The sequence below is a fragment of the Danio rerio genome, chromosome 19 (assembly GCF_052040795.2).
Source record: "Danio rerio strain M-AB ecotype USA chromosome 19, GRCz13ab, whole genome shotgun sequence".
Taxonomy (NCBI): Eukaryota; Metazoa; Chordata; class Actinopteri; order Cypriniformes; family Danionidae; genus Danio; species Danio rerio.
This window is the reverse complement of record NC_141039.2, coordinates 21,362,222-21,381,031: the sequence shown is the minus strand read 5'-3', so window position 1 is coordinate 21,381,031 and position 18,810 is coordinate 21,362,222. Positions and strand designations below refer to the sequence as shown.

At 37.1% G+C, this 18,810-nt stretch overlaps 1 protein-coding gene across 18 annotated transcripts in view; it reads left to right on the top strand.

Moving 5' to 3' along the window:
* cspg5b (chondroitin sulfate proteoglycan 5b) overlaps positions 1-18,810 on the top strand; it is a 59,661-nt gene continuing 40,851 nt past the window's right edge. For 17 of the 18 annotated variants that reach the window (XR_015515994.2, XR_015515993.2, XR_015516000.2 and 14 more), the window contains exon 1: positions 1-481. Coding sequence is in view for 7 of the 18 variants with exons in the window: in XM_087294584.2 (XP_087150710.2) it covers positions 385-481 (97 nt within the window). In the remaining 11 variants the exon portion in view is untranslated. 18 annotated transcript variants of the gene reach the window in all.

The window sequence follows — 18,810 nt, the reverse complement described above, 5'->3', positions numbered from 1 at the left end:
AGTGCGCGCGAATTGTGCGACCGAGATACCACAGCCCATGGTGTTGTGCAAATAGTACCGAATCTCTCCGCTTCTAAGCGGACTCTTAATACTGACTACAAATAAGACACATGTAACCGTCTTAGCATCTTCTTGAAGTTGGATAAGAGATGACGGATCCCTAGCGACGCATAAGGTGGTCTGAATCTCGACCAAAGAGGAATAACATCTGAAGACAACATCCGAAGTTGGCAGGACACCGCGCGCTTCGTTACGCCTTCGATTTTTAGGAGATATCTGTTCAGGATTATTGCCTAGATTCTTCTCAATATCTGCCGTATGACTTTACCTTTAACAGAAGATTGAGCTGGTTTAGTTTAAGTGTTTTTAAAGACAGTTAGTGTCATGATGAACTCTAGGCGCACGTTGTTTTCAGCAGGTTGGGAGTCGATGGTGCTGTCCAGCGTCCTGCTTCTTCACATTATTGCGCTGTGTGTGAATGGTGAGTACACATATGAGCTATATCATTACAGTAGGCAGAATGTCTAAACCTTTGACATGTTCATTTAACTGAATGTCTAAACCTTCTTGCCTGTTCATTTAACTGACTTTCTTTCTATTGTTTTGTGGTCGTATGTTAATTTTTTGTTTTTTTAAACAAAACAAAGCAACAAAAAAAGGCATAAATTGTGCATAAACTTAAAAACATTTTAAACAAAAATGCATAAAAAATTGTTCTTATAGGATCTACCTGTAATTGAGTCTTCACCTCTAAATGTCACCCTACGATATTTTTATGTGCATTAGGTTTAAGAACTATTTAATTCAAATGGTAGGCCTACTTAAATTAAGACAATTAAAAAAATGTTGATTTTCTTCATTTTATTGCCATTTTATTGTGAATATTTGAATTGAATTTGATACTTGTAAATGTGATAAATTAGACATTTTTCCGAGGTTATTGAAAAATCTAAAAATATGGACGATTTGGTTCAACGAACTGTAATGCACATTTTAGACAGCAGGGCGCTGTATTCTGTACTCTTGATCTATAGGGACGAGCCTTTAAGTGGTTAGCTGACCCAAAAGTTAAAATTTAATCAATATTTACTCACCAAGTGTTTCCAAACCTTCATGAGTTTCTTTCTTCTGTCGAACACACACACAAAAAAGGTATTCAAAATAAACTTCCCTTGTAGGGAAATCTAACTATAATAAGTTCTCCAACTCTCTTCAAAATATCTTCTTTTGTGTTTAGTAGAAGAAAGGATCTCATAAAAGTTAGAAACAAGTTAAGGGTGATCAATGGTGAGAGAAAGTTTATTTTGGGGTGAACCATTGCTTTAAATATATATAACATAAATCAGTAGCAAATTTAGGTTGTAACTGTAGATTTTGAATTATGGCTGCCCCATCATCATTTAAACAAGAGTTATATATTATAATAATGTATGTACGAACACATCAGGAAGTAGTTTTACACATGCCAGGTAGAATTACATTTTGAATGCATGTTCGCTTTTTACTTTCATTTTCAAATTTGCAGTGTACTTAAGCGTATTCACGTTTTTTTAATCCCACGATGATTTGTGCAAATAATGGCAGTGACTTAATTTAAGCACTCAGAGAATTGTTTTACATAACTGGTTACAATTCTCAAGCACCATTATTCTCCCCAAAGTTCAGCTGTCGAATATTAAAAGTCTTTCCCTATTAATATTACAGATGTCTGTTGGCTATGGAATACAAAGAGAAAGTAATTAGAAGAAACACCATGAACTAATGTAAAAGCCATGTTAAAATGCCAAGCCTAATATTATTTCCATAATGAATATTAAAGCAGTGTTAAAATTTATTTTGTTTTCACTTATATGGATCATTTGTAGCAGATCTGTAGCAAAAACCACTTTATTTGAATTAACCATGTTATTTTAAGTTTCCCAAAGTTTTAAACCCATCAAATATTCTACCCATTAATACAAATCTATTTAGCCTGTTTGAGAAAAAAAAAAAGAAGATTGGCCTATATTGAGCACACATTTCACAAGACATTATATTTGTCAGTGTTGCTCAGGGTCTGTTGTGCATCATATCATGGTTTTGTCAGTCATCTCTTTTTAATGCAATCATATTTCTGTAAAAACCAAAGCAATAGTGAGATCTACAATAGTAAGCTTATTTTACATGCATAGAGATGTCAGCTTCTGCCATATTTTCTTTTGAAAGAGCAAATGCAAATCTTAAAGATATCAAAGTTAGTGCTATTATTCAGTCATTTATTTGATTCAGGGTTTTTATTATAACCTATCTGTGTAATTTGACATTTCAATTTCACAAAGAATTATAAATTGTAAAGACCCATTTGTCGTTTAATTTTAGTGGTTTATTTTGGCATTAGTAAAGCCTTACATCCTGCATGAAATATATGTTATTTTGGATAAACTTGCTGTGACATAAATGAAGTTTAGGTGTCATTTGTTGATTTGTCTTTTTAATATGCTCTTGAGGGTAGCACAGTGGCACAGCGGGTAGCAAGTTTGCCTCACAGCATGAAGGTCGCTGGTTCGAGCCTCGGCTGCGTCGGTTGGCATTTCTGTGTGGAACTTGCTTGTTCACCCCATGTTCATGTGGGCTTTCTCTGGGTGCTCCAGTTTACCCCACAAGTCCAAAGATGTATGGTATAGGTGTGGTATAGGTGAATTGGGTAGGCTAAATTGCCTGTCGTGTATGAGTGTGTTTAAATGTTTCCCAGTGGTGGGTTAGAGCTGAAGGGCATCCACTGCGTAAAACATATGTTGGATAAGTTGGTGGTTCATTCCACTGTGGCAACCCCAGATTAATAAATGGACTGAGCCAAAAGGAAAATTAATAAATGAATGAACATGCACTTTTAAGAATATAAGCCCAGGCAGCTGTACATGTTTATGTGACATTATAGCCCCTTAACACATACAGACCCTATATCATGTATCATGTGTGAACAGGCTCTATTTGAAAATATCGGTAAATTTGTTCCTGCAATTTTCCGTAAAGAAATGTTTCGGGTAATTTACCGGAATGCTGTGCTGTGTGAACACAGAAGAAAAATTGCTGGAAAGAGTGCATTCTCGATTAGAACGTGCTGTCATGAAACGTCCATTCCAGACAACCAGAACACTCAGACGCATTCACATCGAGTCAGTCCTCGCTGCAGCCTGCAGCTTGATGACGTAGTTGACCAGGTCCGTTACATAGTTGACGATCGCCTACACCTCCCCCTACCCTAAACCAAACTGTCACAGTAGCATTGACGTTACCTTAGTGGGCGGTACAAGGTCTGTTACATAGTTGACGATCGCCTACATCTCTCCCTATCTTAAACCCAACCGTCACAGTAGCATGGGTGTTACCTAAGTGGGCGGTACAAGGTCAGTTACATAGTTGACGATCGCCTACACCTCTCCCTACCCTAAACCCAACCGTCACAGTAGTATGGGCGTTACAATTTCTGCTACATAGTTGATGATTGCCTACACCTCCCCCTACCATAAACCTATCCATCACAGTAGCATGGGCGTTACCTTAGTGGGCGGAACAAGGTCTGCTACATAGTTGACAATTGCCTATGTCATCAAGCTGCGAGCTGCAGCAAGGACATCTTGTTCACACCCACACTATTTATGAAAATAAAAGCCTTTGAATATTTTTCCAGACACATTCAGCTGCTAGATGTTAGTCAGATAACATTTCTATGTTCCTTCTTAATGCCGACTATGTAAAAAATTTGCAATATAATGCTTGTGACAAACCGCTGTTTGTTTACCCTCAAGCTGCTTTAGTTGCTTGACCCTTGTGCACTTGAAGAAGTGCTTCGGTGAGTTCCAGCACACACACATATTATGTACATCTTGACATGCTAAAGTGTTCCTCCATTCATCATCGAAGTTGTTCACAATACTTATCCATCCACAGAATTTGTAGTGTAGTCAAATGGCTAAACATTTAGCTGTAGTTTGCACTTCTGCCTATGGATGTCTCTGGGACAAAGCAACTGCATGAACAATAAAGCTTTAAATAAAATGAAATAATCAACAAAAGCCTGACCATTTTTAGATGTACAAATACAAACGCAGCCATATAGAGATCACTTCTCATTGATGATGTCAGAATTTACCGGTATTTTAAAATGGATGTGTGAATGGTCTTTTCCGGAAAAATTGTGGAACGTCATTCCCTTTGTGAACAGCGCTTTTTTAAATTTACCTGTAAAGTTGATCCGATAATAATTTCACTGGTACTACGGTGTAAAAGGGGCTAGTAATTTATGAGGTGGCAATTTTACACACATAAAATATTTTGGACAAAATGATCTCCCATACCGTTGCCCAGCAACAGCACATGAAGAGTAGGTCAATTGGCCTAAAAACACATGGGTAGCAATTTGTCACATTGTCATGGGTGACCTGCATCACATTACTGTGGTCTCCGCCAAACTAATGACTGTGTAAAGTGGGAATTTATCATTTGCATAAGGAGCTTTAAACTGTTGTGCTAAGCTGAACCTCTGACCTTTTGGCCAAAATTCTAACTGCATGTGTTATCAGATCATTTGCTCTTTAGTCACATGCACCTTTCATCAACATAAGATTTATTTAGATTTATTCAAGTTGATTAAGCATGTGGGTTCTGATGATTAAAATGACCCTATAAAAAGCACACGGTTTGAACCCTTTATTTTGTTTCTTTATTCATGCCAGTGGAAACAGTGTTTGTGTTAAGATTTTGCATCTGTTGCTACAGCAGGTCCATGCCTTTATTCAGAGCTCTGATCAGCCATGCATGCCTGTTGTGCCTAAAAGTCTTTGTTGGAAAATATCTAGTAAAATACTATTTACTGTCATCATGGCAAAGATAAAACAAATCAGTTATTGGAAATTAGTAATTAAAGTATTATTTTTAGAAATGTGTTGCAAAAATCTTCTCTTCGTTAAACAGAAATTGGGGTAAAATAAACAGGGGGTCTAATAATAGGCAGGTTAGGGTAATTAGGCAAGTTATTGTATAACGATGGTTTGTTCTGTAGGCTATCAAAATAATATACAGCTTAAAGGAGCTAATAATTTTGACCTTAAAATTTTTTTTAAAAACTGAAAAATGCTTTTATTCCTGCTAAAATAAAACAAATAAAACTTTCTTCAGAAGAAAAAATATTATCAGACATACTGTGAAAATTTCCTTGCTCTGTTAAACATCATTTGGTAAGTTTTTAAAAATGACAACAAAATTCATATAAATAACTGTATATATATATATATATATATATATATATATATATATATATATATATATATATATATATATATATATATATATATATATATATATATACATCTTATCTCTTACCTCAATAATTTTCTGATTTTATGGTTGTGAACACCATTTTACATAAGTTTTATGCATGTCTGTTTTACATTATTCTGATAATGTTCTGTTTCTTTTGTAAAATAGAAACAGTTATTATTAGATTTTTATGCATCCTAGTTGAAATTTGTGGACATGCTGTGACAAAAGGCTGTTGCTCTTCTTTGTTGTTTTTGCCAAGACTGGGCACTCATATCCTCAACCTTAAGAGAGCCAGAGAAAAAAAGGCAAAGACAGGATGCAAAAAAGAAAAAAAAATGGCACAGATTTAGTCTTTGAACCTTAGTCTTTTGAATGTGCAATGACATTACCTTGATGCTTATTTTAAAACACGTAAAACCAACCTTAGATCATTTCTTCAGGGCACTATCTAGTTAACATTGCTTAGATCCTTTCCATGCACAGCACAAGAGAGCCATCTGCCACTGCGCTCTCGTAACAGCAGAGACTGTCAATGAGCATTAGCGTCAACGAGCTAGTGTTAAGCGCCCGCCTAGCCTGCCCGTATGGATCTCTCAGTGAGGGCCAGCGCTATTTACCCTGCCAGACGCTGACACTAGAGCTGCCTACGCTGTTGGAAACTTATGGAACTACATAACCTGTTGGACACTAACTGATCTTCAGCGTCTGTGCAATAAAACATTACAGTTGCATTAAGCATGCTGTCGATGACCCAGTTTTTCCTTGTTAAACTCAGACATTTCTAGGCACTATGAACACTATTTTCTGAACGCCAGGGGCCTCATTTATAAAACCCAGAAACCATCTTAAATTTGTTTTAAGACCATTTTGCATAAGTGTGTTTCAGAGAAAACTAACGTGTGCACAAAAAGACAAGTTTACACCTCTCTTCCAGATGTGATATTTGTACAAATATACATGTGCAAATGGTGAAGTTTTGTTCCTCTCCACTGGCTTGCTTGGTGTAGGACTTGCAAAGTCCACTTGTGTGGAGCTGCACATCGGTGGATTTGCTCTTCAGTGTTTGGACTTTTTAGCAGTGAAATTAAATCACACTTAACTGAACTTCAACTCTGAAAATTGGACTAACACACTTTTAATTTACTAGAGCTTCTATGTTAAGCTGCTTTGACACAATTTACGTTATAAAAGCACTATAGAATTAAGGATGAATTTAATTGAAATAAACAAACAAACAAAAAAAGGTTTCAGTGTCTGAAACTGAGGTACTGTTGGCTGAGGTAGAGGGCTGTGCGAGGACACTTTTTGAAAATCTCAACTTTCAGTCATCTTGTAAAAAGTGAGCCATTCTACTTTTACAATTACTAACTGTGGGAAATAATTAAAAGTTGAGACTCTCAATACTTGCAAAACATAAAAAAAAAAAACATTATAGAAAGAAAATTAGAAAATATTTAGCAGAATAGCGCTCCTTCTCATACTTCAACCTCCACATCAAAGTTCCTGAAAGCAAAGAAGGTCAAGGTGCTCCAGGATTGGCCAGCCCAGTCACCAGACATGAACATTATTGAGCATGTCTGGGGTAAGATGAAGGAGGAGGCATTGAAGATAATTCCAAATAATCTTGATTCGAAAACATTCGAAATCAAGACATTGCAAATTGTCTTGTAAAGTAAAATAAAAAACAAGGTCTATTAGATGGTCAAACAGCTGCAGCACTACAACTTTAGCTCAAGAAAAAGAGTGCATGCCTGCCTTGATCAGGTGGTAAGCACATTTCCTTGTTAAGGGAGTGAGTTTTTTTTTTTTTAATAAAAATAAACATTGTCATAGACTTAAGTGTACACACGCTTTAAAATCAAATCTGTGCATTTATAAACAAGCCCCCCTACTGCCGTAATGCATTAGTATTATGATTATGGACAGCACATTGTCCATGCTCTTTACACTAGTTGCTTTTTCATACATTCATTTTCTGCTAAGTGCCTTTATTTAATTAGGAGTTGCCACAGTGGAATGAACCACCAAATTATCCAGCATATGATTTATGCAGTGGATTGCCTTCCAGCTGCAACTCAACACTGAGAAACACCCATACATACACCAAATAAGCTTATTCAATTCACCTATAGCGCATGTCTTCGGACTGTCGGAAACCGGAGCACATGGAGGAAACCCATGCGAACACAGGAAGAACATGCAAACTCCACAAAGAAATGCCAACTGACCCAGCTGGGACTTGAACCAGCAACCTTCTTGCTGTGAGGCGATCATGCTACCCACTGCGCCACCGTAACGCTTTGTTGCTTTTTTGTTCTAGATTTTTTTTCTTCCTATAGACATTTTTTTAAGAAAACTTAAAAAACTGGATTTTTGGTCAATTGGAACTATCCTTTTCCTCTTTGTCTTAATGAGTTCTTGGTTTCGTGGGTAAGATGGGACATGGAGTTGGCACTGTTCAACCAACAGGTCGGGCATCTCTGTATGTCTGTTCGGCTTTTTGCTGTTACTGCTGTGAATCTACATCCATCCCTGATGCCGAAGACATTCATGCCAGCTACCCTACCAAGCGGAAACACAGATCTATTTATAAACAAACACATGGGTGCCATTGTGGATTTTATACATTTGTAATCTAAAGGCATTTTAAGTAATAAGATTTTGAATTGAGCTGACTTAAATGTTGATTATTCTCTCATGTAAAGTGTGTTGGCTTGGTAGTAGAGCAAACTGGCACATTCGGTAATTAGAGCGCAAGTCATTAAAAGTTCTTCACATTCTTTCTTCTTATTTTTAAAACTGCAACGAACCAGAAGATACACAGCTAAAACCTCTGAGCAAAATTTACTCAGTTCAGAGAGTATTTGATCCTTCTTTAAATAATGGCAAACAGGTTGGTAATAAGTAAAGCTGCTGTTTGTGGAGTTGCTTAATGATCCTCTGCTGAGATTTGGAGAGATTCAATGTATTATATTTCCGCTGATTTCATCTAAGGCTGTGACTGAAGTCAGTTGTAGTTTTGTTTTTCTCTTCTGTGTTTGTTTATTAACAACAGGTGTTCATCATCAGTGCTCAATCATCACCTAATTAATCCTTTCGTTGTCTCATTAACTTGAGTAACTTAAACTCAATTTAGAGAGGGACCAAACACTATCAAAACTGAGTAATTATTTTACTCAGAGGATTTGTTTGCTGTGTATTTACTTACATATTGGGATGTACAGATTTTAAAAAAGATACAAATGCTGGTGGAAACTGGACTATTAAATCGAAACAGATGAAAAACGTATGAATATAATAAAATATAAAACAATATAACAATATATAAAAGAATAGTTCTTAACATAACTATGATAATGATAAACAAACAAACAAACAAACAAACAATATCGTTGGAATATAATCATTAACAGCCAATGAGAATTAATCTTGCTTTAAAGCAGTGTTTCTCAACCAGGTTCCTGGAGGACCACCGACACTGCATGTTTTGGATGTCTCCTTTGTCTGTCACACCGATTACAGGTCTTTTAGTGTCTGCTAATGAGCTGATGATCTGAATCAGGTGTGTTTGATTAAGGAGACAGGGAAATGTGCACCAGGAACGTGGTTGAGAAACACTGCTTTAAAGAGATTGAGGCGTTAAAATTAAGAAAGCGTCAGGATTTAAATTTTTAGAGTACTTAATGTTAAAACTGACTTTTTTATTTACCAGAAGATCAAGTTATGACATTCTGTTGTAAAAATTATGTATTTAAAAATGAAATGTGCGCACAATTAATTGTTTATAAGATTGAGACTGACTTTTTGAAAATGGATATATTGTCACATATACATTATTTGCATTTTTAGTGTTTGTGGAAAACGTGAGTCGGTTCCAATACTGTTTTTGACACAACATGTATAGTGATATCAATATCTCAGTTGTAAGAGCAACAAATAATAACTTGACTTCAACTATAATTTGAAAAAGTGGCAGAAAGTAGATTTTTCTGATGAATCATCTGTTGCATCCCAATCATCACAAATACAGCAGAAGAACTTTTGGAACCTGCATGGACCTTAGATTTTCAGAGAAATCAGACAAGTTTGGTGAAGGAAAAATCATGGTTTGGGATTACATTCAGTATGGGGCATGCAGAAGATCTGCAGAGTGGATGCCAACATTAACAGTCTGAGGAATCAAAACATTTGTGCTGCCCATTACATTACAAACCACAGGAGAGGGAAAATTCTTCAGCAGGATAGAAGCTAACAAGGTCAAGTGCTTCAGGATTGGCCAGCCCAGTCACCATACATAAACATTATTGAGCATGTCTGTTGTCAGATGAAGGAGTCATTGAAGATGCATCCAAATAATTGTGAAGATCTCTAGGAGTCCTGCAAGAACGCTTTCTTTGCCATTCCAGATTGCTTTATTAATAAGTTATTTGAGCCATTGAATTGATGTATAGATGCAGTTGTCCAAGCTCATGGGAGTCATAAACAATATTAATTCTTTTTCCACTGCACCATGACTTTATATTATTTACTGTACTTTATTTCTGTTCAGCGATAAATTCAGACCTTACTGTCCTAATTAAATATTTAAAAATCAAGGCATGATCATATTTTATTTAGTTAAAATAAGCGTAATTTAGAGACCTTTGCCTTTCATACAAGCCACTTCTAAATCCTAATGATCAACTAGAAGTCAAGTTATTATTTGTTGTTCATAAAACTTGTATAGGCAACAAGACTTTTGCCAGGTAGTGTACTGTAAAAAACAAAATACAATATTATATTAATATACAAAAAAGCCGAATATTTTCATAATTTCATATTTAAAACCATCCAGACCATTGTAATTCGAGTGTTATTGCTTTTTCTTTGTGCACTGGCCTTTTCATGGTTCATGTTGACACTTTACCTCAAATACTCCCCCAGAATACAGGTCTGGTCAGGTCATCAGAGAGCAAGAAAGAGAAAGAAAGGAAGAAAGTGGGAGGGCAGCAAGAGGAGAAGTTGACATTTGCAATTTTCCATGCATAGTTTTTCCCCCCTCAAGAGTGTTACATAAGCAAAAATGTCAACTACAGACTGAGAAAGGAAGATTGTGTGTTGTTTTTTAATGAGGACAAAGAAAGAACTTTGAGATGGTTGTTGTCTACTTTATTTAATGGTACAGTGCTGTATGGATGAATTAAAGTTTACCATTTACATTGGTCTTCAATTATTACTAACCTGATTTATGTGATTGTAAACAAAGGCCATAAGCGGTGTGAGAGAATGAAGACAGCATACTTTCACACACTCTTTCTCATTTAAATGACTAACTGGTGAGGTCATGAGAAAATAGTTTTTCTTTCTCACTCTTGATCGTCTTACTCCCTTGTTTCTGTCTATTCCCATCTCTCTCGCGATCTCGACATGCTTACTAAATAGGCGACAGAAATCCCTCTCAAAGGCTTTGGCACTAGTCTTCAAATGGGCGGAAGGAGAAACACTCTCACTGTCACATATTCTCATCTTCACTCCATTATACCATGTGTTTTGTGTTTTTTTCTTTCAGTGTCTCACTTTCCCCCAACCTCTCTTTTCTGTCAGGTGACCTTTTTGCAGAGTTATGCAAATCAAAACAAGTGTTTGTTTTTTTTTTCTCTTGTAGCCTCTCTCCTGCTCTGTCTTTGAGGGCTAACAGGGTTTTTTTTTGTATAATATTATATATATTTTTCAGTTCAGTGGCACTTTCATTTACTTTATTAAGTTAATATTTCAAATAAAAATTATCCAGTCAATGCACTGATATTAAACTGATGGGAACTTAGATGAGAATTGCAACAAATACTTGAACCTCACGTGAAGTATACGTGAGAAATGATTAATGCATACACTGGCATCTCCGGGGGGACTTTGTGAATAAATGAATGGTAGAAAGACAGGAAGTGATTCAAGTGGATCGGACAGAGGGGTCTCTGTTTTACATGGCTTTTGAGATGTTCCAAAATGGCAGCCTCTTTACATTGCTTCTTGGCAACTGTGTGTGTGTCTGTTAGCGGTTGATGTGTGACTTGCATTTAATTAACCGAGAAGAGGAATTAAACCACGAATACCCATGGAAACAGAATTTCACACTGTCAGTCAAAGTAAAGCAGATGCTAAAAGACATACAGAAAAAATGACTATTTATTCCAGTTTTTTGTTAGGGATTGTTAAAGATGAATTACAATAGGCTTTATACACTAACTTTGGGCAAACAAGAATGCCAAATAAATTTGTTGTTTTAATGCTTTTTTATTTCACTTTCATTTATTGTGTTTCCAGCAAGGAAACTCTAAAAATGTCTAGTGGTGTACTGTTGGAAAAAAATAAATGAATGAAAGAACCAAGTCCAGGAGACTCAAACAGGCAGAATCCCTTTATTGAGACTTGTTGGTAAGTCTGCAGTCATACAGCATCTTTGAGAAGGCCACGAGTCTACAAGAGTCTATAGGAGTCTCTTAAGTGTCTGCAATTTGCAAGTCTAAAACAAGACCCAATCCCAATTGTATTTTTGAACCCCTACCCTTTCCCCTCCCCCTTAGGCCTTGCAACCAAAGGTTAAGGGGAAGGGTTTCAAAATTTACCCCTAAGAATTGGGACAGCTACATCACATGCACACGTCATCATATGTCCTCGCAATCTCTTGCTTCATATGAGTTCAGATGATGGCGACTACTGTAGTGATTCCAGTTGTGTTATTATTTGGTACTTATCTTCAGGAAATCACTGAAGCCATGTATTATGTTATCGATCTAATGTGGCAATATCGTAACAGTACTGCGCATTTACACAGTGGCCATAATTATTAATGTAAACACACTCAAAACAGCATTAAGATTATAGCAGACACTGTAAAAAGCCCATTTCCAGCCACTAGACTTTGACAGGGTATTCCAGTGCCATCGAGTGTCAGAATGTTGTGGGCCTGCTGTACAGAAGTTATTATTAGAGATCGCAAAATTTAGCGGTTTTTATTTTTGCGTTTTTTTTTAAAGCATGACGGTAAAACACGAACACGGTTATGAATATATGTAAACATAAGTTTGTTTGTTGTAAAAATTTGTTATAATGACAAAAATACTAATTAGCGGGTCTCCTTACTTCCGGGTGCAGCTGGAGCTAGTGTATTCTGGGAAATTTTTCCTACCCCTTGGTTCCGAGTATGGTCCTTCGTTTGAAAGGGTGTATACCCCTTGCCCTTAGCCCTACGCCTTCAAGCTAAAGAGAATTGGGACACCACTACCCCTTCACGGGCACACGCAAAACGAGGGGTAGGGGTAAGGAGAAGGGCTAAGGGATAGAATTAGGATTGGGCCCAAGTCTATTATGTGTTTTAGGAGGAGGGGAGTGGCTTGATGGAGACTACCCAGCTAGCAAAAATCATTTGGCTCAAATTTGGCTCGCACCGGTCACTTACATCTGGCCTACATAACGCATGGAATGATGGCACTTGGATTTTTCCTTCCTATTTGTCAGATGTGGGCCACAAATATTCCAAAGCAATACCACATATTAGCCAGAATTAAACCAAATGAACCTGAACTAACTCTGTTTTGGGCCACAGTTATTAAAACTGCTTTTATTCTGGCCCAGATCCAGCCTACACCATCACTTACATCCGGACCACATACTAAATGGAATGATGGCTTTAGGATGGTCCGTTCCTGTTTGTCAGATCTGGTCCACTAATACGCCAAAGCAATACCACAAATCAGCCAGAATTCAACCAAATGAACCTGAACTGACCCCATTCTGGGCCACAGTTTGCTTTTATTCTGGCCCAGATCCAGCCCAACCCAGACACTTACATCCAGACCACCTACTGAATGTAATGCTGGGTCTAGGATGGTTCATTCCTGCTTGTCAGATCTGGGCCACAAATACACTAAAGCAATACCACACATCTGCCAGAATTCAACCAAATAAACCTGAACTGACCCCATTCTGGGCCACAGTTTGCTTTTATTCTGGCCCAGATCTAGCCCAACCCAGACACTTACATCCGGCCACATACTGAATGGAATGCTGGCTCTAGGATGGTCCGTTCCTGTTTGTCAGATCTGGGCCACAAAAACACTAATGAAATACCACAAATCTGCCAGAATTCAACCAAATGAACCAGAACTTACTCTATTCTGGGCCACAGTTTGCTTTTATTCTGGCCCATATCTGGCCTACACCAGACATTTACATCCGGACACATACTGAATGGAATGATGGCTTTAAGATGTTTGCCAGATCTGGGCCACAAATTAGCTATATTACTACCCATATCTGCCCAGTCAAAGAGCTATGGTTTGATCCCTATATTTATCAAATGATCACTGTATTTAACTTTACCAAAAGTGACCTAGTACATGTTTTAGGATAACAGTACCATAATTGCCACATCTTACCTCAGCTGCTTTAAGCTCACACCATCTTTAGCCAGAGAAACTCGCCTATATTTGCCATATCTCATTTGGGCCACACAGCCACATTAGCCAGAGCTTACTGTCCTGAATATTTGCCAAAAGTGGCCCACATATGTCTTAAGGTAACTGGGCCACATTTGCACCTACACATGTGAGCCACTTTGGGTTTAGTCCCAGATTACCCTAAATGACTATGCCACATTTTTGCCAACTGTGGCCCACATGTATCTTCCGTCATTTGGGCCAAATTTACCATTTTTGACACGGGCAACATTAGGGTCTTTTTACAGATTACACTTTGCCATAAGTGCAAAATCTTTGCCTTAGATGGCCTGTAAATGAATGGGAATCTTTGGCCCCCTTTTGCCATTGAACAGGTTGGCCACTTCAGGTTCATATTTATTTTGTGTGGGCCGAAGGAAGACCACCAGTTCCACATAACTGCCTAAAGTGGCTCACATATGCTCTTTGGGTAGTTTAGTTAAAGATCTTGTTTTAGGGTCCCGAGGTTTCACCTGCCCTAACCAGCTTGAAAGTATCACCCAAAGATAAAGGCACAGTTTTGGGATCCTACCTTTAGCATTTGCATTACTTTGGCAATGCCAGTGCTCAGGAAGCAAGAGTTTTTTTTGGGTCTGTCACGACCTAGCTAGAGTTTTGAATGAAATAAGATAATTAAAAAGCCCAAAAATCTAGACTTTTTAGATGGATGGATGGATGGATGGATGGATGGATGGATGGGTGGATGGATGGATGGATGGATGGATGGATGGATGGATGGATAGATAGATAGATAGATAGATAGATAGATAGATAGATAGATAGATAGATAGATAGATAGATAGATAGATAGATAGATAGATAGATAGATAGATAGATAGATTATTGTTTATTTGTAACTAGATTATATACATTTATCTTCCCACAGTACATAAAACTAGTCAATAATAAAAAAAAATTCAAATTGAGGAAAACATGTTCAAACCTACAGCTTTTACAGTATTAAAGGATTAGTTCACCCAAAAATGAAAAATTTGTCATTAATTACTTACCCTCATGCCGTTTCAATCCCCTGAGACATCTGTTCATCTTTGAAACACAAGTTAAGATGTTTTAGATGAAATGGGACAAACCCTCTGGCCCTCCATAGACAGCAATGTTCCCGAGACATTCAAAGTCCGGAAAAGAAACAAAAAACATTATCAAAAATTGCATTCTTCATTAGATCAACTGTTATCATATGAAGCTCTTTAAAAAACAAAACTGTAAACATGACTTTGTTTGCCTATGTTGGATTAGGGTGTGTGTTTACAATCAGACAACCCATTATATTGTTCTCTTGTTGTGGTACATTTTTTAATTAACGTAAATACTTTAATATATTAAAGTGCCCCATTAGGGACTTTAAAAGAGTCATATTTTTTGTTTTGGGAGTCCCCAAAACAGGCTGATATGCATGCAAGGCTAAGAAACACTTGCATTGTCTTATAATATGTAATAGTTATTAATAAATAATTCTACTTAATAATATATATTTATTTTAACCTAAGTATTCCAGGATGCCACAGTGGCTCAGTGGTTAGTGTTTGATTCCCGGCAGGCCATTTGGCATTTCTGTATGGAGTTTGCATGTTCTTCCAGTGTTGGCATGGGTTTCCTCCGGGTGCTCCGGTTTCCCCCACAGTCCAAAGACATGCGCTATTGGTAAATTGGATGAAGCAAATTGGCCGTAGTGTATGAGTGTGTGTTTGAATGTGTATGGGTGTATTCCAGTGCTGGCTAAAAGGGCATCCACTGCGATTTAAATTTACAACAAACAAACCAAAAACAAAATTACAAGGTTTGGGGGTACACGGATGGATTAACAAAAAACAAAAGTCAAAAATAAAATTCTGCAATTATATATTTTTTTCTACAAGACCAAATTGTGTGTTTCCCTTTTTTTAAAGATGCCCTGGATCACTCCAGCCAATCCCAGGGCATATTGTCTGCGTAATTAGGGCAGGGGCTGTGCATCTGTGTCATCACAAATCCAAGTAATTACAAAGGAAGACAAACAAAACAACTTAAATAAATGGGTTTCATACCACAGAACAGCGCTTTTCGTGTCCAGTGTGAAAGCCAGTTTAGCTGCTTAAGCAGAGATCTACAAGCTGCACAGTGTGAGCATGCCACACACAACTAAATACATATTAATAATAAATACAAATCCCTGTCATGGAATGGCATATTCCTCTGTAGTCTTTGGTACTGTTCCTTCCTTTAATAGCATATAGCTGGCAAATGCTGCATTGTAGCAGTCATCAGTAAAACGACGGGAACTCAACACAAGATTGAGGCCATGTTAACTTTGACTATTGATTTCTCATAGCCTCATTTTTACCCAATAGAAATACTTTTTCTCTCAATGCAGAATACAGCATCTTTGTGACATGATGCAATCCGTTCCCCTGGAATCCGCTACAGTGTTTCAGGGAGGGGAGAAGTTGTCCTCGGTCTGCTCAAGCAACAAGTGGGTTGACAATATTTCACCACAACGTCACGATTAATGATATTATCATGTGTACCCACATGAGATTGTTTTTGAAAGTCTGATTCAAAATATATGCCAACAATCCATTCTTTTTTATACAGTAGTATATTTAGACTGACTGTTAAGCAGACGAGAATTAAATGACCATTAAGTGAAACACCAGTATAGTGAACATAAAAAGAGTGTCTTGATATCATAAGATAATATTACACAATCAGAGATTAAAATAAGGAAGTTTAAAGATATTTCCTTGCACGTTAACATTTGAGGCTGATTGCATTGGATGGTTTACAGCATTAGGAATAAACGCTTCCAAGGGAGTTAGGCCAGTGAGATTTTACAGTACTAAAGAGGAATCCCTATTGTGTGTTTATCTTTTGTGCGTTAAAGCTTCCTCGTCTCCAGACTGACCAATGCAAGTCTCAACCTACAGCCTTTAATCCTAATCTGAATACCAATCCTGGCCCAGGTTCAGGGGGCTACATTAGTAAATCAGAGCTCCTAATCCAGCTACCACAAGCAGCTTTGCAAAGAAATCTGGGGCCTCGCGCACAGCAGTGTATAATTAAGCAGATTTGTCTGTTTATGTGAGATAGACTATATATTTTATCTTTTGTTCTCTCTCTGAATGTCTATAGTTGATGGTTTTGTGGTAGTAAGTGATTGTGATGGTAAAGGTGTGACGTTTTTCAGTTGAAGTGAAATCCTACAGTACATATTCAGATACTGTTTTCATGCAGCAGTAAACACAAAAATTTATTTTTAGTTTACCAACAGTGCATTTGTTTGATCAAAACATATCCTCAAGTGGTTAAGTAATGAAAATCACCAATTTAAATGACTGTTCTTTATTTTTAAAGGTCTCACTGTGTCATTTATTTGCCAACAGAGATACATTTTGAGATCTATCAGAGATAGATTTTTAGAAACCAAGAATTGAGTCTTCAATATAGTGGTTAGGTGATTAAGAAAAAAAAACATTTTGTGCTACTTAATATTTTTAGTGTAAGTGTATATTTTTGTTTTATTTTTTGTTGTGTAATTTTATTTGTTTTATTTTTTTAGTTTTATTTGAGAAATAGAAGGTTCAAAATTATAGTGTTTATTTAAATATATATACTTTTATTTGAACAATTTTTTGGCTATTTACATCCAAATAAGGTGAACACTGTAGGAATTACAACAGTTTGCCCATTTGCCTCCCATTTGTTGAGGGTCCAAAAGTAATTAGACAATTGACTTCCAAGTTGTTCCATGGCCAGGTGTGTGTTATTTCCTCACTATTTCAATTACAAAGAGCAGATAAAACCTGTCACTGTCAACTCACAAGATAAAATCCAGAGTTGTCACTATGTCAAGCAAGCCATCATTAGGCTGAAAAAAAAACCTAACCCATCACAGAGATAGCAAAAACATTAACCGTTGCCAAAACAACAGTTTGGAATGTTCATAAAAAGAAAGGGCACCAGTGAGCTTAGCAACACCAAAAGACCCGGATAATCATGGAAAACAACTGTGGTGGAAGACACGCTCTTCACTCTTCACAACAGTTGGCCAGATTAAGAACACTCTTCAGGAGGAAGGTGTATGTGTGTCAGAGTCAACAATCAAGAGGAGACTACATCAGAGTGACTACAGAAGGTTCACAACAAGATGTAAACCATTGGTGAGCCTCAAAAACAGGAAAGTCAGATTACAGTTCTGGAACAACATCCTATGGATAGATAACATCAAGATCTACTTGTACCAGATTGATGGGAAGAGAAGAGTATCGAGAAGGAAAGGAACTGCTTATGATCCTAAGCAGTGAAGCATGGTGGTAGTAGTGACATGGCATGAACATTTATGACTATCAATTAACTAGTTCTCTTGTATTTATTGATGATGTGACTGCTGCCAAAAGCAGCAGGATGAATTCTAAAGTGTTTCAGACAATAATTTCTGCTCATATTAAGCCAAATACTTCAGAATTTATTGGATGGTGCTTCACAGTGCAGATGGAGAATGAAATTAGAATAAGAATGCAAAAGCAACCAAAGAGTTTTTTAAGGGAAAGAAGTGGAATGGCCAAGTCAATAACCTAACCTGAATATGATTGAGCTTGAATTTCACTTGCTAAAGACAAAACTGAAGGCAAAATGCCCCAAAAACAAGCAGCAACTGAAGACAGTTGCAGTAGAGGCCTAGCAGAGCACCACCAGGAATGAAACTCAGCGTCTGGTGAGCTCTCTGCGTTCTAGACTTCATGCTGTAGTTGACTGCAAAGAATTTGCAACCAAGTATTAAAAAGTGAAAGTTTGACTTATGATAATTATTCTGTCCAATTACTTTTAGACCCTTAACAAGTGGGAGGCACATAGTGTATGCCAACTGTTGTAATTCCTACAGCGTTCACCTGATTTGGATGTTAATACCATCAAATTAAAGCTGACAGTCCGCAGTTAAAGCACTTATTTGTTTCATTTCAAGTCCATTGTGTTAGTGTATTGAGCCAAAAAGGTTAGAAATGTGTCGATGTCCAGATATATATTTATGGACCTAACT